The 22,478-nt window shown below is 29.5% G+C and overlaps 2 protein-coding genes across 6 annotated transcripts in view; one reads left to right on the top strand and one right to left on the bottom strand.

Annotated features, from left to right (window-relative positions):
- LOC123272976 overlaps positions 1 to 19,692 on the bottom strand; it is a 91,428-nt gene extending 71,736 nt beyond the window's left edge. For 2 of the 5 annotated variants that reach the window (XM_044740041.1, XM_044740040.1), the window contains exons 1-2: positions 19,558 to 19,692; positions 10,409 to 10,601 (exon numbers count right to left, since the gene is read on the bottom strand). The gene's annotated coding sequence lies outside the window, so the exon portion shown is untranslated. Of the gene's footprint in view, positions 1 to 1,606; positions 1,957 to 10,408; positions 10,602 to 19,470; positions 19,482 to 19,557 lie in introns of those variants that run through there. The other 3 variants (XM_044740039.1, XM_044740036.1, XM_044740037.1) reach the window with 3 other exon arrangements.
- LOC123273409 (sodium/hydrogen exchanger 9B1-like) lies at positions 11,626 to 19,965 on the top strand. Its single transcript, XM_044740807.1, has 7 exons — positions 11,626 to 11,865; positions 13,551 to 14,168; positions 14,362 to 14,537; positions 14,651 to 14,766; positions 16,513 to 16,824; positions 19,012 to 19,113; positions 19,582 to 19,965. The coding sequence occupies exons 1-7, from the start codon at positions 11,804 to 11,806 to the stop codon at positions 19,963 to 19,965; spliced, it is 1,770 nt and encodes a 589-aa protein (XP_044596742.1). The 5' UTR covers positions 11,626 to 11,803.
- The last annotated feature ends 2,513 nt before the right edge of the window (positions 19,966 to 22,478 follow it).

The raw sequence follows: 22,478 nt of genomic DNA, 5'->3' as shown, positions 1-22,478 counted from the left end.
ATAAATTGAGAGACACTTTTGTGTATTTCAATGCTTTATATATTTATATATGTATATTGTAGGAGGTACTCTAGAGTTGAGGTACCAAGAAACTTTATTCCTTTCATATTATTAAAATTAAACAGAACTTTAGCTTGAAAATAGTAAAAAATTTTCGAGACTTAAAAAGCATTTCATACGGACTTAATGCGTTTTCCTATAACGCCTGAGAGCCTTGGAAATTTTAGTTTGAGGGAAAGAACAACACCACCTGGATACCAAAACACTACAATATTAACGGCTTACCTAATGTTTTAAAACAATCAGCTTTTGCTCTTGTTTTCGGGGTGTATTTATTGTAAGGAATGCCAACCGAGTGGAAGGTTCATTTTGTGGGACTATTTTATTTTGTCGAGTTATATAAGTGACATTTTTTAGATACTGGAATCTAAAGAAATTTACTTGAGTGAAAAATTGCAGAATAAAAATTTAAAAAGATTTTCGTTAAAAAAAATTAAAAAATTCTTTTTAAACTTTGAATATTTTTATACGAATATTGAAATAAGAATTGTACTGAAGTGTGAAAAAATAAATAAACAATGCTAAGAACTGCTTGAATAATTTAAATGACCATTTGAATCTATAATTAACAAACTTAACATATCCTTGAACTTGACAAAATTCTTTGGGCAACTGCCCAGTGTACGAAATTTCATGAATGTCTATTGAGCATCGAAGATACGAACTTTGAACATCTTTAACATTGCCAGAAATCAGGTATTGGTAAATAGCAGAAGCTCTGTTAAGTACATAAAAATAAAGCTCTTTATCTTTTTTAACAACTTTTATTCTTCTCCCCTTCGGAACAACTACAGTTCTTTTCATTACCCGAAGTTATTTGGGTTGAAAGCCGAATTTTAGATAATTGTCTGAGTAAATACTCGATAAATTTTTTTTTTACTTTGTTTTCCGTCGAGGTAGATTTATAAATCATTCATTAGAAATTTATAAAATTTTATTTTGCAATTTTTTTTTTAAATTGTCTTATAATTTAAATATTTTTTATTTAAAAAAAAATTTTATCTTGTTACAAAATAAAAAGTCAGAAAATTTCATTTTTTGTTAAAAAAAAAAAAAATAAAAGTTTTATATAATTTAAATATTTTTTTATAAATTTTTGACAAAATAAAAATTTTTAACAAAATAAAAAATTCATTTTTAGATTTTTTTTAAGTTAAATTTTTAAACAATTACCAAATTTTACTTTTTCTAAAAAAGTTCACCATTTTCAATCAAATAGACAAATTTTATAATGTTAAAAAAGTTAGCGAATATTTATAATTTTTTTATTTTTTTCCATTTATTAAATTGGAACAAAAAAATATTTTTTAAAAATTGCACTCAAAGCTTTTCAAGTTTTTTACTAATTAAATTTTTTTGGAATCATTTTTTTAATAAAAAAAATTTTTAAATGTCGGCTAACTTAATTTTCATTAAATTTTGCTGCTTTTTTTAATTTAATTTAACTAACTCTCTTTTATTTCAAGACTAAGTGAACAATTTTTCACAATAAAAAACAAAAAGCTAATTTTTGCCAAAATAAAGTAATAAATTTTCTAAAACTTACATTTACCGTGACTGCAACAACGAGTACACTGAAAGAAAAAAAAATGTAATCCAGAATGTAAATTTTCCGGTGAATCAAGCACAAAGCGGCAAAGTGTCACATTAAATAATGCGGCTGTCGATCCATGAGACCCTAGTATGCAATATATGTTTTATTTGGTTTTATGCAGGCTCGATCGCACACGATTCACTGACACAGTTGATCCCGATCTTGGTTCACAACGAAGCTAAAACTGAAACTAAAAATAAAAGAAGACAGAGGAGACGAGCCAAAGCTGTTACGATTACGACATCGTCACGGTTGACGGATAAGCTTCGAATGATTCGCGGATGGAAGTTAAGTAGTAGAACAAGCTCACCGTGGCCCGATAATCCGCGGCAGACCGTGGCGTGCCGGTTACTGCTCGTGTATAATGCTCTTCAGGGCCTCGTCGTCAACTCGTCGCGGTACTACTCCTCGAGTAAAGAGTTGAGAGTAGTTGGAGTTGGAGGTTCGAGTAGTTACTCTCTTCTCTGAATATATACGTACAGAGGCGCCATGTCCATGTCCAAGTGAGTGTAGTAAGTGCATGTTCGCCCGCGGTGAGTAACGACCGGCAAGAACATACACGGTTCATACATTCGAGCCAGCGAAATGTAATGGTTTAATAAAAGTCCAGAGATAGTTATTACATGCGTACACCGGTGAGAGTAACGGGTGTCGAGGGAGTGTTGCGAAAAAATTTTATTTTTGAGCTCAATAAAATTGATTGAATTTTTAATAGCTGATTGTTCATCATCTTTCGCTTAAAAAAAGGTTTTTAAGCCGTCTGGTGTGAAATTTTACTTTATTTTAGCTAATTTTACACGGAAAAAAGTAAACTGTAATATTCACTCGGATTCCGGTTAATTTTTATAGTTTCAAACAGTAAAGCGGACATCGGGGTGGCAAAAATATAAATATTACAGAACTTAATGTAGAAAGTATAAAAGCCACAATTCAAATTTAATATCCAAAATAAGTGATTAGTAGCTATCACTATAGTAAATAACGACTCTTTCATCTTAAAAAATTACAGTTTCAAACAGTAAAAATTGCCATTTCAATAAATAGTCCATATTATGAGGAGAAGGGGAACTCAGATGAAAGAGAAGGGGGTCTCACTCTAGGAAAATTTAACATTTGAAACAGTAAAAATTATACTTTTGAAATATACATTTTACCAGTCCAAGCAAGTCAATAATTACAGTTTGATTTTTAGCGTTGCGTTTAAAATTTACCATTTTACGTTGTAAATATTGACGTTGCTTGTATTAGAAATTTACTAACTTTATTTTATACTTTTTACATATCATAAGATCATTTTATAGGTACGAAATGATAAATATCAAAGTTTGAATTCTTAATTATTATACTTTAGCATTTTAGACATTTACATAGCGAATATTACTGTTTGAAATAGTATTTTTTTTCCATATAAAGAGTAAATTGTAACGTTTAGATGGTAAGTATTATAAAGTGAATAATAAAATCACGATTTTACTGTTTGAAATGGTAATTTTTAGCAGTTGATCATTACTTATTATAAATCGACTGTTATTTATTACAGTTTACTTTTTTCCGTGTATTTGTGAGAATGTTGAAATTTACCAATAGGCTCATAAAATCCTCTTAAATGCGTCAAAGTTAGTAATTTTATTGCATCTAAAGGTTATGGGCCCAGATAATCTAAAATATAGTATGTTGAACATGTACTGACGAGCGGAAAAAATAAAATCTCAAATATTGACAAAGTTATAGCTATTATAATGGAGCGACTGGAGTGCGTATTGTAGTGCGTAAGGTAAAAGTCCCAATAGATGATCATATACTGGTACGTGATCATCTATTGGGACTTTTACCTTACTATAACTTTAAACGCAATTATCTCGAAACTGTATTTTTAAAAACTGCTCGTGTTGTAACTCAAAAAATTATTGATCGATTTGTTTGAAATTCGATGAGGCCTTTCTCTATATTACTACCGTAAGGGTAAACCTAAAATTTCAGATATTTTGCGTTGATAAAATACTTTTTTGAGGTCAAAAATATCAAAAAAATAGCCCCAAATTCTGACTTTTTTCAAAGGATTATTTTATATTGAATTTTATACTTTTTTTTTTAATTTTAAAGGTTTATCCTTTCCGTTAATATGCTCTAAAAATAAAACACTTCAATTTTTTTTTCAAATTAATGGTTAATGAGTGATAAATAGAGCAGTTTGGGACCTCGCGTCGGAGGCAGAAAACAAAAAATTATCCTGAGCCGCCATTTTGAAAGGAAAAAAAAATTACTCTTGTACTCTAGAAAGGTTCAATATAGTTGTGTTAAAGTTTAAAAACAATAAAATTATTTTATCACCTTTAAAATATATTTTTAAAAAATAACCGATTTTGAGGCTTTTACATGGACTTCCCCCTTAAATTAAAAAATAATTAATTTACTATATGCTTACACTTGGAGAAATTTTTTATTGTGTTTGCCTTAAAAATTTTGTTTTATTGTACTAAATTTTATTTGAAAAAATATTAAAATTTACCAAAAGATTCATAAAATCCTTTTAAATTCGTCAAAGTTAGTAATTTATTTTAATTTACAGGTTATGGGCCCAGACAACAAAAAATTAAAAAAAATCCAAATTTAATTGAAAAATTTATTAATTTTCATGAATTAAAAGAGCATGACCCAAACCTTCAAAAGATTAAATTCTCAACACGAGGACCCAGGTTCGAATCCCGACCGAGTAAAAAAAAAATTTCGCCCATAAAAAAATTCCTTCTAGCATTTAATAATAATTAAAAACTTATTAAGGCCTTAAATTACCCCTACAAATATTTTCGGCGGAAGCTAAAAAATATTTCCACCCTTCTATCTGTACAAATATAAATAAAACTCCGACTGGTAGTAAAGAGAAGAGCATGAACTTGGTTTTGTCGTAGTATCAATCCGAAAATCGATTGGCCGTCGTCTACTCACCCTCGAAACGACGATACTTTCCCTCCTTGTGCTATTCCACCCCGGGTGGGTTCTTAGCTCGGATTTTCGTCGCTCTGCAGCTTTTATGGGCACTTGGGAACCCTGCTGATTTAATGCTGTGTGCTGTGTGACGTCGGGACCAGGCACAAGGCATTTATACCAGTGTAGGGAAAACTCCTATCCACGGAATCGTATTTATACAGCACGAACAGAAAGGGAAGAAAGCTCCGCCGAAATCAGCTCTCAATTGGACCTTTATTCGGTAAACATACTTATATACCTTATCTCACCTATCTCTTTACAACATATACATGCTATTTTGATCCAGATCCCCTCATATATACATACATTCATATATTTATTCATACAGTCACGTATTTAGCTGGCGATAAATTCCCATAAACATTTATAAATTTTTATTCCACCAGACACACTATTGTCTTCTTGAAAATGAGCTGGCGGTCTGCCGAAATGGAGATCGTTTTCTACCCGTTATTTTATCCATTTGGTTGACAGTCACGATGTTATGTGCCTCGCATTTTTTTAAATCACGTGAAAAAATCAATAGTTTAAATAAAAATTATTCAAATTTATTTTATAAAATTCTGATGGTTTTAAGGGAATAAAAAATATTTTTATTGAAGGGAAAATTTTTTGAAATAATTATTTTGAGCCTCAAACTATTAAAATTTCCTAAAAAATTTTTTTTGCTTAATTTAAAGCAATTAAACTCAAAATGATGTTTTTAGTTCAAAACTTTTCTCTTAAAATAAATTATATTCTATTTTTTTATGTATTTCTTCCTTTAAAATATTATAAAACTGACCTGAGTTATTTCAAAAGCTTCAAAAATGTATTTTAAAAATTTCCTAATAACTTAAAAAAATTTCAGTAATTTTTATCTCATTAAACTCGAACAATTTATAAAAAAAATTTCTATCTGAAGTGCAAAAAACAAATTGAAGAAACTTAAGCTTCAAAAAAAGGACAATTTTTTCTAAATAATTCTAAAAAATAACTAAATACTATAAAAAATATAAAATTAAATTAAAAATATTCATAAAAAATTTAATAATAAACAACTTGCAGAAAATATGAATAATATTATCATGTTATTAGTCACAACATAATATTGACTGATTAACATTACTTCAACACTTACGATAACATTATGTAAAATAATATGTAAGTCATAATCATAACAATAAATAGTTTCATGACTGATAATAAAAATAAAAACATCATAAAACGCAGATAACAAACTTGTAAAAATTTCTTCATGTAACTTGTGAAGAAAACTATTTTTATAGTTCAAAAAAGAAGAGAAAGTTTGTGTCGATCGGAGCGGCTTACTGGCGGCGTCTCGCATATCGGAGATTTCAATGTTTTATCCAAAATTGATACGAATTGATTGATTCTGGGAAGAGAGGGGTGACGGACCCGTTGACGGGGTTTATATCTTTACTGATGGGTTTGCATATGCAGCGCATGTCGTGTGGAAATGAAGGGGTTTATCTGCATGTTGATGCCAGGAGCTAGCGGAAAGACCGAGAGAATGCAAGTGGAATGAGGCGTCGAGAAATTTACGAGCGCATCAACATAGATATAGATATTTTAGAATATCGAGGATTGAGGACTGAGAATGGAGATGGGGGCATTTATATATAGAATAAGCAGAAGGTAAGCTTGGGCAAGTAGATGAAAAATGCAAGGATTAATTCAGGATTGGAGTTTCTATCAGTTATTAGGCAGTATAACGATTGGATGAGAGCGGTTGCTGAAAAAAGATAACAGAAGAGCAGAAGAGGAGTATGAAGAGGAAAAGAAGATGAAGGAGCAAAAGCTCGTTAGCTGTATCCTTCTGGCGTGGTTCGGGAAATGCACTTGACGCTCTGTATCCTCCTCTGAATCTCTCCCATCTCTCCGGTCTTTCCTTGTACTTGGTGTCTATTGTATCGTAGGATAGATGAGGGACCAATTATACCAAATCACCTCTCTCTGTTGTAGTTCTATTTAGTTTCGTTTCACCAGTCTTGCTCACGCTCAAGTCAGCCCTCAGCCCTCACTTTTCAGTTCTCAATCCTCAGCCATCAGCCATCCACTACATCTACACCGTTATACTGTATTTATACTGAAGACCCGGCATAGGTTCACCTCGGTTATATATGGGAAAGGGACCTTTATATTTACACACTCTTTACTCTCTGGCAGTGACAAAAGCGCACGCGAGATTACGGACCCTGATGGGATTATCCTTCATCGCCTAGTGACTCGCGAGACTATTGTTCCACGGCAGGCACTTACAGTTTTGTTTTTTACCGTTTCTCTTACGACAGCTTATTAAAACGTCTCATTTGTTCCCACCAAACTAAATAGAAGTGAGAGAGACTTGGTATATTTCACTGGTGTCTACAAATCTTTCATTAGGACGTAATAGCCACATTTTTATTGTTAATATGTTAGGGTTCCAGGCTAAAAATCGATACTCAAGGGGAGATTTGTTCAATTCGGAGGTTAAAATATTGTTGGAATGGTCATTCATAACCATAACTATTAGTCATACTAAATTTTTGGTGGAAATCAATATTTTTTATTTAGGGTAAAAGTTATTATTATTATTATTATTATTATTATTATATTTACAATAATAATAAATAATGACCTTTTTTTTAAAAAAAGTGATCAATATAATTTTTTTTATTTGTTATGAGTAAACAATTACATCTTTATATAATCCTAATTAAAATTGTCTTAAAAAATTAAATTTTAAATTATTATATATTCATCCAAGGATGGTATGTGTGCTCATACTGACAATATTGTGTCGAAATAATTAATAAATAAAAAATTCAATAGTTTCCATCAAGTGGATTGGGTAAGTTGGTTTAAAAATAATAAATATTCTTTATTAATAAGTAAAATCACTGATCTTCGTAATATTTCGAAAATTATAATTATTATTATTAAGCTTCAAAAATCTAAAATAACTCCAAAAATCGATAATAATAATAATAATAATAATAATAATAATAATAATAATAATAATTACTTTATTTCGTTCAATAGCCAATGGCTATTTACATATAACAAATAAAAGAAATTATATTGATCACTTTTTTTAAAAAAAGGTCATTATTTATTATTATTATTATTATTATTATTATTATTATTATTATTATTATTATTATTATTATTAATAATAATAATAATAATAATAATAATAATAATAATAATAATAATAATAATAATAAATTTCATCTTAAAGTTATTATTATTATTTTTTTTTTAACACTTAACACTTAAAATAAATAAATATTTAAAAAAAGTAAGTATCAATATTCTGCAATGAATTTTTAAAAATTCTTTAAAGTTAGCTTTACATTAAATACCTGAACTCACCCTCAACGTGAATAATTTACAACGTTAAAATAGTTATTATTAAACATGTCTAATATCATGATGTGTAAAGCAAAACTGTGTTTAAGCAATAGACGAGGGTTGTTACCAGTTTATAAATGAAGTTTGATTTGTTATTTAACTTTGTTATTATTCCGTGATACGCGATATATTTTGTAACACCGCCTAAGGCAATTGTAAAATATACCCAACAAAATTACAATCGATTCGCTAACAACTATTTTAACTCCTGATACCGCATCCTTTAACTACCCGGAAATTATTTGAATTGTAATCTGCTCTTCGTTTTCGCGGTTGTTTTAAATTATAATTTAAAAATTAAATATTCATTTATACCGTCATCATCTTTGTTATTTATTTCGTTACAATGCCCAAAGCGATTGTAAAATTCAATATAATAATAAATGCGTAAATATAACTAGTATTTTTTATTTTTTGCATCCTCTTAACTTAACCAATTGGATAATTATTATTATTCGCTTTGTCAATAGTATTATTTTTTTTTATTTTTATAAATTTCAGTTTTTTAAATTACTGTAATCTACTTTGAAATCTTTTTATCCCTCCCTCAACAATTTGAAATTATATAAAATTATTATCTCTTTTAATATGAATTTAACAAAGTGAATTTTTAAACATTTTGTTAATTGCACATGATCATTTTTTGATAGATTTGAATAATTGATGAAGATTACTGAAGCGACATAAAGTGTCACTTTATAATTAACCAATATTGATCAGAATAAATCTTAAAATAGTTCCATAAATACAATAAATAATTCTAAAAAAATTTTTCAATTTAAATTAGAAAACATTTATTTATCTTAATAAAAATTTTTAATTTCCCCAAAGAATTAAAATAAATTTTTCGCCTTTCTTACAACCTTAACGTGTCAACAAAAGTGAATTATTTAGCATTGTTTAGCCTTCCCGGCCTTTCATAAACATAATCCATACCCTCAACAATAATAACAATACCACCAGTAATAATAACCGCAATAACAATAATAATAACATAATGACAAAAATACCCAGCTGCTTAAATAGCGGCCGAAAGCTTGAGCCAACCAGATTCCGATATATTGATCGCATATTAATCACTATTTAACGCTAAGTGGTTTCTTGGTTGTATAATAACAAACAAGCCAAACCATACCAGCATATTGCCCTAATTTCTAAGGTCATTACAGGGTGGTGCTCGTAATAGTAACAAGAAGTAAGTTATTAAAATTTTCTAACGGTAAAAAAAAGCGAAGGATGATTTATTAACCAAGGCGAATAAATCTGGCTTAATATATCTTGCGTGTTGCCACGAATTTATCTTGTAGCTTCTATCCAGCAATAAGACCCTTGCCCTGACTAGTGCCTAGCCATAAAAAAAGCATTTTATACAGCATATATAGCACAGAGTATCCAGATAAATATCGGTATCCCCTTCAGGCATCTATCCGAGCCAGTGACTCGAGATTTTTTATTACTTTTAACAAGACGCTGCCGGGCACAATCTGCATCATTCGAAATAAATTATCCGAGTGGTTAATAGTCCCACCAAACCCAAAAGCACTTGCCAGCTATCAGGGATTTCAATTAGATTGTCGTCAAATTTTCCATTACACTGTTCGATAACCCGTTTGATTATTATTCTGTTTCCTGACTGAGGATCCAGACCAGGGGAGGTGAAACAGAATTAGGAGTGGCTGTTAATCTTTCCATAATCGCAATCCGTGGGCATTACTGCCGAGTCTGGGGTTGACGGATTATTACCAACGTCACACCGTTTATTCTACTGTACTAGTGTATTAGGTTATTACACCGATAAACGCTGCTTATGATACCGCCGGACTAATCACCGGTTTCTGTAATTTCTTGACCCTTTCTTTTCTTCATAAAGCTCAGTTGTAAAAACGTAAAAGTGTAGTAGACTAAAAATAATATCATCTCCTTAACAAAACGATCAATGAGTAAGTTGAATAACCTTAAATCCACTTGTCGGACTTGTCAGAGTAGTGACTTGTGCGCTACACTAGCCCAAAACGAAAATAGATATCGACGTTTTCGTACGGTACACTTGAGCGATATTAAACTTTCAAAAGGCTCCATTTTACTCGATGCTGCTGAGTGCCACTCTCTTCATCTCTATTCTCTCTTCATATCATATAATATCTTCCCTTATCTTTTTTTATTTACCTTTTTTTTTTTCTGTTTATTTCACTCATATTCTATACTCAAGCTCCCTACGTTTTCCACTACTTTTATTCCTATTCTTCCTCTGCATAATTTATCCCTCGTATAATAACTACCAGACAAATATATTTCCTACCTATTACTTAGTAAAGTATAAAATATCTAAGACTAAAATTTATCATTAAATTAAAACGTTTAAAAAGTTACCTTTTTAATAGTCGCTGACGTTTCTTCTCTTGATACTCTTCAGCATTACATTCTCCATCAATTTAAATCTTCCTGATGCACAATTTTGTCTATTCACTAACTCCGAATTGCGACACGTGATCTGATAAATTATCCTCATCCAAAGGACCAGGACAAAGGATCAGTTTTAAATAAACATAGGACGGGATTTATTCTGAAACATTAACAGCAGGTGACAACTTTAGCATTCATAATTGAATAAAAATAAAAAGTAAATAAAAAAAATAAAACACTCAAGCAGGTGACGGTCAATTTAGGAAACCCCAAATGTTGAAAGTTATATCCGAAAATAATTAAACAGGAATTACGTGACTTGGAGCTGTCCCTAAACCTGGATAGGGGTGAAAGGACACACAAAACACTAACGTTACCGATGCAACGTTCAACGATTATCGTGGTAGTGTTGGTGTAATCTTAGTAGCTATCTACTAGTAATAGCGATTGTATATCGAGGGTACACCGACGGCGACGAGCGTTCAGAGAAGACTGTTAGCCCCCAGGGGGGTCGGCATGGTTTTAGCCTCTCACTGTCGAGAAAGAGATGTAGTTATGTGGGTGAAAGTGGTGGCGTCGGCGCGAGGGATCTACCAAAAGGTGCGCCAACACCCGCTGACGGTGGATAGACAAGAGTAGAAGTTGTAGAAGAGAGTATAGTACTGTTACTATTACTATTACTATGGTATTACGGATACGGCCAAGACGAAGACGAAGCTTGCGCGCAGTGGATAGAATACTCGAGGGATTTCACCCGGACTTGGAGATATATCTATACTAACTTCACTACGAAGCCTGATTCCTAATCCGAATAAAGTCTGAGCAGGGAGGACGACCCGAGTGGTATTGTTGCTAAAAAAATAAACAAAAGTTTAAATAAACAGAAAGGTAAATATTTATGTATATATAGGTATAAATATAAATGTAAAATGAATGATGAATGATGGAAAACAAAATATACCGGAATAAATTTGTAGAGGCTGAAGATGAAGAAATGAAAAGTTCAAGGTAGTTACTCTTTTCCCTCTTATTTGTCCCTCTGCCTCTTACTTTTATTATTTTATATATTCCACGACAAGTTATTCATTTTTTTTTCTTTTTTCAGTTATCCCTGATTTGACGGGATATTATAAATATACGAGGGTTGAATCCATCCAGCTGTTGCTGCAATTTGTCGATGTAAATGTTGATGCCTGAAGACGTAAACATGTATATGTATGTATGTGTGTGTGTGTGTGTGAGTAAAAAAAAATTGAAGCTTGATTAAATGTCAAATGAGATTATGAGGACGGAACAATTGATTGAATAATATTTAAATAAAGGATGAAATGACAAATGTTTATTGGTTAAATTACTAATCAAATGGAACGACGAGTGACCGTTGAAATAAACGAGACAATAGATATCGTCGAAGAGGATTTCAGGTGTTTTATTTTTATTAAATTTTTTGTTATTTTATATATGACACTTACATTAATCACGTTAATTGATCACGAGGTTTGGTTATGGGGACCATTTAAAAGGGCTTCGAGAACGATTAGATACTTCCCAAGGCTTTTTTTCTGGGAATGTCATAATTGTGTTATGTTTTTAGTGATAAATTTGGAAAAAAATTGTTGTGGTAATTGGATAAAGTAATTTTGCTGGGATGTATTTCGGGGATTAATTATAGCTGTCAATTACCAGTTAAATTTGGTAATGTTAACCTTTTAATACGATAGTTTACAAGTTAATATCGCTGACATTTAATTGCTAATTTTCTCAGTGAAATTACAATTACGTGACCTTTTTCCAATTACAGATTTATTTTAAATTTTTAAAAATGTCACTTTGAAATTTTTTTTCACTGATAAAAAAATTAATTTAATTTAAAAAAAAAATAATAAAACATTATTTATAAATGAAAAAAAAATAATTTTAAAAAGTTTGAAGATCATTCAAGAATTTTCTTCTAAATAATCTATATTATTAAGAGAATAATAAAAATTTTGTGTTCAGGATAGTCATATAATAAAATCGGTCTTGACTTGAATTGTGCCTTTTTAAAGTTTCATATTATTCTCACCGAAATTCAATTTATATGATAAGTATTTAGACTGAATTCAAAAATACTCTATTTCTAGACACATAATTAAGAAATGACCGTGTATCTTGTGAACTATTGACGTTTTTAAAGATATAAGCTCATCTCGATGTTACACTCATCGAGACCTTTCATTTGAGTACCCACATCAATTTTTCATATATTTATATATATATTATATATATGTATATATGAAAAATATATCAAAATACATGTGGATGCTCAAATGAAAGCTCGTGATGAGTGTAACATTGGAATGAGCTTATACCTTTAAAAATGTCAATAGTTAAGAAAGTACAGTGAAATTTAACATAATTAAAAAATGACCTTGTATCTTGAGAACTATTGACATTTTTAAAGATATAAGCTCACGCCGACATCGAACTCATGGAGACCTTTCATTTGAGTACCCACATCAATTTTTTACATATTTATAAATATTATATATATGTATATATTAAAAATATATCAAAGTGCATGTGGGTACTCAAATGAAAGCTCTTAATGAGTGTATTATCAGGATGAGCTTATATCTTTGTAAATGTCAATAGTTAAGAAAGTACAGGGCATTTTAACAAATATCTTATGAACTATTGACATTTTTAAAGATATAAGTTCATCCTGGCATTACACATCGAGACCTTTCATTTGAGTACCCACATCAATTTTTTACATATTTATAAATATTATATATATGTATATATTAAAAATATATCAAAGTGCATGTGGGTACTCAAATGAAAGCTCTTGATGAGTGTAACATCAGGATGAGCTTATATCTTTAAAAACATCAATAGTTAAGCAAATACAGTGCAATTTAACAAAAGTCATTATTTAAAAGCAAAATTTTTGTTTATTTATAATTTAAACGTCACGGCAGTCACACAGTGACTGCAAAGTTGCTAGTTAAAATATTAAAATACTTAAAAATTTTTTTCTTAAACAAAATTAATTTTTAAACCAATAGTATCATAAAATAACATCAACCAATCGATGAAATACAGAATGCACCAAAAAATTTATCAGTACATTACAGAGACAACCTGACGATGAAACCCGGCGCTACCCGGAGGAAGAAACTTGTTGTGGAAGAGCGGTTTGGTGCCACTCAAAACTTCGATACATCTGGATCTACAATCCGATATCGAATTGCTTTACAGTGCCTTACAATTGCGTCACCTGGTCAAGTCTGTCATGGTTATTGACAAGCCTCATATTAGTGGCGGTGACCTATTCAACACTGTACTTCCTGATGAGTGAGCTAATGCTACCAGGCGGGTCCTTATTCGGTTTATTCTGGCTAGTGGTGGTCGCCTACGCACTCGGTTGGAGTCTCACGTACATCCCGTTCCTCCATATACCGCCAGTGTTTGGTATGCTGCTGGCAGGAATTATTTTCCGGAGCAGTGGATTTTACAAAATTCACGACCACATCCCCTTGAAAACCACCACCAAGATACGAACCTTCTGCGTAACTTTCCTGATGATCAGAGGCGGTCTCCAGCTGACAACCACTGCATTGAGAAGCCAGCCTCTTTTTCTGCTGATGTTAGGACTTCTTCCGTCAACGTTTGAAATAATAATTATTGGTCTCTGCAGCAGATTTATTCTTCAGTATCCCTGGGATTGGTCATTTCTCGCCGGGTAACACCACACATTATTCAATTAAATTATAATATCTGGAATTATAAATGTATGCTAGCTAGTAAATAGTGTGTATTATTATCATTACTCTACCAGTATTATATCAGCTATCAGCTAATGATCTATATATACACCGGCTTTGACGTCATTGCTCGAAGCTATTCATTATTGAAATGAAAATGGTAATTTGCAGAACAATTATGACCGGGCTGTCACCCGTCGTTACTGTCAATTGTATACTGGCATTAGCTGAAAAGGGCTACGGCGAAGATAAAGATCTGGCTGGTATCCTTTCGACAGCAACTTCTATTGATAGCATACACGTGATTTCAATGTTCTCAATATGCTTCACCCTTGTGTTTAGCGAAGGTAACCTCATATCATCCTAGTTACGTCTTTTATATTTTATTCTTCTCTACATGTTTACATATATCTCTTCATACATCTAGTTACTATAAATAAATATGTACTCTTTTATACAGATGGTAAAAAAAACTTCTGGAAATATATACCAGGAGGATTACGGGACGTTGTTGTTGGACTTTTAGTTGGAGTAGCGTTAGGATTTATATTTGGTTTTTTACCTCACCGAAATGCGGTAACTATTTACATATTTTTACTCATAAGTATTTAAGTTTATATATTCCGACGTAACAGCAGTTATTGTTTCAATTTTAAGGGTAATTTTAAAACACTGAGAAAAAAGTTAAGCACCGGTTTGGATGAGGAATATTTGTGATAAAATGAAAAATATATATTGAATCAACTATTTTTTACGTTAATTATTATTCAAGTAATTTTTTTTTAATATTAACAAAAAATAGATAGTTTAAACATTTTTAGTTTTCAAAATTATTAATTACAGCATAATTTAAAAATTAATATAATTATTTAAGTTTAATTATTCAAAAATAGACCTTATTATCCTGCTACATTTTAAACATTTAATTTTATTTTTCTTTGTGGTAAAAATAACCATTTTTTGTTAATATTTCATACAAAATATTCTCAAACAATAATTAATATCTAAATTTATCGATATTTTTTTTTTTTTATTACAAAATACCTCAACTAGGGCTTATAACCCGCGGGTACTTTGTACGATAAAAATTTAGTACACCTTCAAACTACTAAATTTAATTATAATAGTAAATCGACTTGAACTAGATAAACAAAAGTATTTTATATGAAATCATACACGGGAAAAAGTAAACTGTAAAATTCACTCGGATTCCGGTTAATTTTTATAGTTTCGAACAGTACGACGGACATCGGGGTGACAAAAATATAAATATTACAAAACTTAATGTAGAAAGTGTAAAAGCCACAATTTATTTATTTATTTAAACAAACCCAACAGCTTAAGCCATTAACAGGGTTAATATTTACAGCAGTTAGTATATAAAAAAATTGTAATTTATAACAAGATGACTTATAAATAGTACAGTAATTTAATAGATAGACTGCTAAATTAGTAGACCATTGATGTGTTAGCAATTGCAACCCAAAAAAAAAAAACAATAGTAATTGACAAAAATAAAAAAATAATAATAATTATTATTATAACAATAGTAGAAATTGCACACAACTAACGCCATTAACTTGATAATTTGCCAAGAGATGCTTTATATTAATTTATAATTTAATATCGAAAATAAGTGATTAATAGCTGTCACTATAGTAAATAATGACTCTCTCATCTTAAAAAATTACAGTTTCAAACAGTAAAAATTGTCATTTCAATATATAGTCCGTATTATGAGAAGAAGGGGAATTCAGATGAGGAGAAAGGGGTCTCACTCTGGGAGAATTTAACATTTGAAACAGTAAAAATTCTACTCTTAAAATATATATTTTACCAGTCCAAGCAAGTCAATAACTACAGTTTGATTTTTAGCGTTCCGTTTAAAATTTACCATTTTACTTTGTAAGTATTAACGTTGCTTGTATTAGAAATTTACTAACTTTATTTTATACTTTTTACATATCATGCGATTATTTTTTAGGTACGAAATGATAAATATCAAAGTCAAAATTCTTAATTATTATACTTTAACATTTTAGACATTTACATAGCGAATATTACTGTTTGCAATAGAAATTTCTTCCATGTAAAGAATAAATTGTAGCATTTAAATGATAAATATTACATAGTGATTATTAAAATCACAATTTTACTGTTTAAAATGGTAATTTTTAGCAGTAGATCATTACTTATTATAAATCGAATATTATTTATTACAGTTTACTTTTTTCCGTGTACTAAATTTTTATCCAACATCCATATTTTTTCTCTCTATAAAAAATTCACCGACGATTATACTAACAAAACAATTTTTTCCAGAAATACGTAACATTTTATCGCATAGCGGGTCTGATAATAGGCTCGTTAATGTTCACTTCTGGGGCAAGTATGATGACTGAAACCGGCGGTGGTTATCTAGCTACAATGTGTATGTCATTTGTCGCAAGTACTATATGGAAGCAGCTTTCTGGGAATCCCTTCAACGTAAGGCCATTCCAAAAAACGCTCTTCTTCATATGGCACTTTATGCAGCCTGTCCTGCTGGGAGTAATTGGTGCCGAAATGGACTTAACGCTATGGTCGTCACAGCGATTTGGGCTCCATATTTCCTGTATTCTCCTGGGGCTCCTGGTGAGTATTATAGAGCATCACCGACACAAAACAGTAGCATACCAGTCGCGTGTCATCGATTTACGGCTATATATCACCCATGGGAATTATAAGCGCAAACCCATCCTGCTCAGTGTGTATAATTCAAAACGTATTGCAAGGAGCAGAAATATGGGCGTCAAGTCTCTCTTACTCCACACTCCACACTCCACACTACTACTCACCAATACAGTGTATTGTATATGCTCCAGGCCATTACCTACCCCATACAGCTGCTGCCGTGGGTTTTTTTTCATCTCACTCCCTTATACGTATTCATACGTATCCATCCATAGTATAGCTTCTTCCATTTCTTCTTTTTCTCTCCACCGGATTATATTGTTCTTTACCTTCACTCTTCTTTCTTCTTTTTTCTCTCTTCTCTCTTGCTTTACTACAAAACTATACCATCCTGACAATGGCTGAACCGTTACTTTGCCCTTCAACACATAACCTTTATATTAACAACTCTATATTTAACGCACACCATCATCATCGATTTTAGAATTTAAAATTTTTTAATTTTCAAAAAATCAATTTTTTTTTTTTTCAATAATCTGAAAATATACACTGATAGAAGGATTTAGTACGGAGTACTAAACTGATTTAGTAACAAAATTTTTATTCATTTATTTGGGAAAAACAAATATTTTGTACCCATCAATATTATTTGTTACAGTTTAATAAATGATTTCTTTATATGAACAAAACCTTATTACGTGGAAATAAATATTTATTTCAACCAAATAATATTTAGTAACAGGTACTAAATATTTCTTTGGCAAGTATTGTCGGTAGATGGCTATGTTTTAATTTCAATGTTTATGTGGTACATAACCTATTCACTGACTCAGATTATTTTATTCAGCTCGATTTTGGGAGATTTATTAAACCTTTAAAAACACCCATACTCCCAATAAATGTCTTCTATTTATGTCTTTTCTCAATGGAGTTTAGTTAACATTTTTCAATTTGTCTATTAATGATATGTTAAAAACTTGTTTAATTTTAAATTTTATAAATGTCTCAAACAAAAAATATAATTTAATGAGATTCTTTTCTTTATAATACCTTATATTTATACTTAAAATTATTTATTTTGATTTATTTTAAGTTAAAAAGTTAGGTCACACGCTAAAATTAGTTAAAAATTAATTTCTTTGATACCAATAAACGATTTATTGAGTACCAATAAATCATTTGTTAAATACTACTAAATAATTATTTGGTGGAACTAAATGGTTTGGTACTTATTACTAAATATTTGGTAATGAAAGGTTTGTTACTAAATCATTTAGTATCTGTTACTAAATCTTATTAAATAGAACTAAATCCTTCTATCAGTGTAGTATGTTGAGTACTGACGAGAGGAAAAAATAAAATCTCAAATATTGACGAAATTATAGCTATTATAATGAAGCGGCCGGAGTGCGTATTGTAATGCGTACTATAACTTTAAACGCGATTATCTCTAAACTGTATTTTAATAAACTGCTCGTGTTGTAACTCAAAAATTTATTGATCGATTTGTTTGAAATTTGATGAGGCCTTTCTCTATATTACTACCGGAAGGATAAATCTAAAATTTCAGATATTTTGCGTTGATAAAATACTTTTTTGAGGTCAAAAATGTCAAAAAAATAGCCCCAAATTCTGACTTTTTTTTCAAAGGATTATTTTATATTAAATTTTATACTTTTTTTTCAATTTTAAAGGTTTATCCTTTCCGTTAATCTGTTCTAAAAAGAAAACACTTAAATTTTTTTCTTTCAAATCAATGGTTAATGAGTGATAAATAGAGCAGTTTGGGACCTCGCATCGGAGGCAGCAAACAAAAAATTATCCTGAGTCGCCATTTTGAAAGGAAAAAAAAAATTACTTTTGTACTCTAGAAAAGTTCAATAAAGTTGTGTTAAAGTTTAAAAACAATAAAATTATTTTATCACCTTTAAAACATATTTTTAAAAAATGACCAATTTTGAGGCTTTTGCATGGACTTCCCCCTTAAATTAAAAAATAATTAATTTACTATAAGCTTACACTTGGAGAAATTTCTTATTGTGTTTGCCTTAAAAATTTTGTTTTATTGTACTAAATTTTATTTGAAAAAACATTAAAATTTACCAAAAGACTTCCCCCCTTTATTTAACAAAACTTTTATTTTCGCAGATACGAGGCTCGACCGCGATTCTCTCCACCCAAGGAACCGACTTCACCATGAAAGAACGGATATTTGTAGCATTGGCGTGGCTACCAAAAGGCAGCCTCCAGGTAAATAAATTATCAGTCATTATTAATTACCATGACTATTAAAAATGAACAGTCCAGTTAGAGGTTGAGGTACCTACTCACCTACATATTTAATTATCTATCTGGGTGGCTATAGATAAAATGAATAAATGTCAATTAGAATACATAGCATATCAATTAAAATAGAATATAGAGCCAACGAAGCTCAGTGCAATTGAGTAAACTAACATACACGCTAACATATTAATTGCTTTTTCACTCGGTGTTATATAGCTCTATCGATTTTCCGCGTTCCATTTAAACCTTTTTAATTTTTATCCGCTCCCTGCTGTGTGCCCACTCGGTAAATAATTCCGTGTTTAGCATACTACTTTATACCGCTTAATTATTAATTGTCATCATCAATTATCAATTATTAATTACAAATCATGAATATAAAATAGTATAACAGAGCAAAGTACATACCAAATAAACTGGGGATGATTTCAGGCCACACTGGCGCCGTTGGCACTTGAGAGTGCTGGACAGATTGACCATCCAGAAATAATGTTCCTGGCTACGGATATCGTCAGGATGTCAGTGGTATCTATTCTGTTTCTGGCGCCCCTGGGAGCGATCATAATGATGGTCACTGGTCCTATTCTTCTTAACAAGATCGACGAAGAGACCCAAGCTCGTCGACGAGAGCTCAGTTTTCTCCAGTGGAGCAGCCTGCAACCAATCAGATTCCAGCGTAAAGAAATTGTTCAAGCTGAAGATGATGTTGACGCTAACGAAGAGATAAATTATAATGATGATCAAGATGATGATGTTATAAACACTCGGGATGACGAATCCGATGACAAACGTGAACGCAAACAGGCAATAAATTAATCTCACGGTTCTGAAATATTTTTATGTTATTATATTATTATTATAAATTATATAATAAAACATAAGAAGCGTATCCGCGTGCCTCAGATTGTATACTTGGTAGATACGCTTGTATCTGCAGTGTCATATATTTATGTATACGGACATTGTATGGAATCATGCATTACTATTGGTGTCTTTTGTGTATATCCACATAAATATAAAGACAATATACTTCTTTATACATTGTAATTTTAAAAAAGCTTGTGCGTCTTATTTTATTTACTTACAGTTATTATTATTGTACATTATATTCAGGATCATATGTAGATGTATGTATGTATGGTAATTTTTAGTATTTTTATCCTCACCTGCTATTGTTGACAGAGTTTTTTTATTATTTATAATATTCACTGTTTTTTAATCATCCAACACACATTTGTGAGTCACTGTGATAACTTTTCACGGAAATTCACAATTATTAACATAAATATTATTGTTATTGTTTTTTAGTTACTTTTAATTAAATTTCAATTTTAAGAATTTACACTTTAATACTTGGAATCACCGAAATAAGACAGGCTACAATAGCCAATACCGAAACCGACTGGACTGGTCACTGACAATGACAACATTACAAGCTTGGAGTGGGGGCCCGGTTCTATTGCGCGGAACGACGTAATGGCGCCACTACTTTTTTTTAAATTCTGCGCAGAATCTTGCGCATGGGTATTTTTACGCGCGGTAATTTTAATTTTTGTTTATTGTTATTATTATTAAATTTAAGAAGACATGATTAAATTTTTAAAAAGAAATAATTTTTTTTTTATATGATGATAAATTATGACATTAAAGTTAGCTGTCACTTGACTAATTTTTAATTTTATTTAACAATTAAATTATTTATAAAAAATAATTGCATTTTTTATTTTTTTAAATTTTTATAAATCAATTTTTTTTTTTTTTCCATAATTTATTTGATGATACTAAAGTTAGCCGACGTTCAAAAATTTTTCTATTTTTTTTAACAATTAAATTGCAAGTAAAAAAATAATTTAAAAATATTGCACGTATAACTTTTCAAATTTTCTACATGTGCAATTTTTTCTTTTAATTTTATAGTAACAATTTTTTCAATAAAAATAATTATAAAAATTTTCACATCTTGGTTAATTTAATTTTCATATTTATTTGTTAAAAAAATTCTAAAAATTGTTAAATGTCTGCTAAATTAATTTTCATTGATACATTCAGATGAAAATTAATGTAGCACATATTTAAAGATTTTATAACAAATAAATTATGGCCAAAAAAAATAAGAAAAAAAAATTGACATTTAGAAATTAAAAAAAAATAAAAAATACAATTTTTTAAAAATAATTTTTTGGAAAAAATTTTTTTGTTAAATAAAATTAAAAAATTGTCAAGTGATAGCTAACTTTAATGTTATTAAATTTAGATGACATTGAAGATTTAGCAGTCACTGGACAATTTTTTAATTTTTTGGAACAAATAAATTTGTTCCAAAAAATTATTTATTAAAAATTACATTTTTAATTTTTTTTTACTATAATTTACTTGTTAAAAAAATTCTTAAAATCATCAAATGTCTGCTAAATTAATTTTCATTAAATTTAGCAGATATTCAATAATTTTTAGAATTTTTTTTTAACAAATAAATTATGGCAAAAAAAATATTTATAAAATTGATATGTAGAAATTTATGACACTGGAGTTAGAAGACGTAAAAATTTTTGATTTTTTTTATTAATTAAATTACAACTAAAAAGATATTTATAAAAAATTGCACTTATAGTTTTTTGAGTTTACATGTGAAAATTTTTTTTTAATTGTTTAATTGAAATTTTTTCAATAAAAAATTTCTAAAAATTTTGAAATGTTGGTTAACTTCATTTTCATAGAAATTTTAAAAAATTAAAAATGAATTTTTTTTAAAATAATTTTTTTGTTAAAAAAAATTGAAAAATTCTCTAGCGACTGCTAACTTTAATGTCATTTTTTTTTGTTGAAATTTAAATTAAATTTTTTTATTTTTTAAATTTGTCTAGAGACAATGAAAATTAAATTAGCCGACATTTAAAAATTTTTAGATTTTTTTTTTATTGAAAAAATTATTAAAAAAAAATGTCACTTGTAAAAAACTTCAAAAACTGTAAGTGAAATTTTTTAAAAATATTTTTTTATTTTAATTTAATTATTAAAAAAAAATCAAATAATTAAAAACGTCGGCTAACTTTAGTATCATTTAGAGACGTCAAAAAAAATAATTTATTTCTTTTTTTTTTTTATTTTTAAGAAGAAATAAAATTATTTACAAGAAAAAAAAATATTTCTTATATTTTTTGCTAGTATGAAAAATAAATTATAATAATAATAATAAATATAAAATAAATTTGAATTGCAAAAACGCCATCTAGGTGCTTGAGAAATTTCCCAGCAGCCAATTCAGTGTTTTATTTTATCTTCCACCAGTAAATTTTTTTGTCAAGTCATGTTTTAAAATCCAGTCGCGA

This window comes from Cotesia glomerata, linkage group LG10 (genome assembly GCF_020080835.1).
Source record: "Cotesia glomerata isolate CgM1 linkage group LG10, MPM_Cglom_v2.3, whole genome shotgun sequence".
In the NCBI taxonomy this organism is placed as follows: Eukaryota; Metazoa; Arthropoda; class Insecta; order Hymenoptera; family Braconidae; genus Cotesia; species Cotesia glomerata.
The sequence above is the reverse complement of the archived record's forward strand: the minus strand, read 5'-3'. Positions and strand labels throughout refer to the sequence as shown.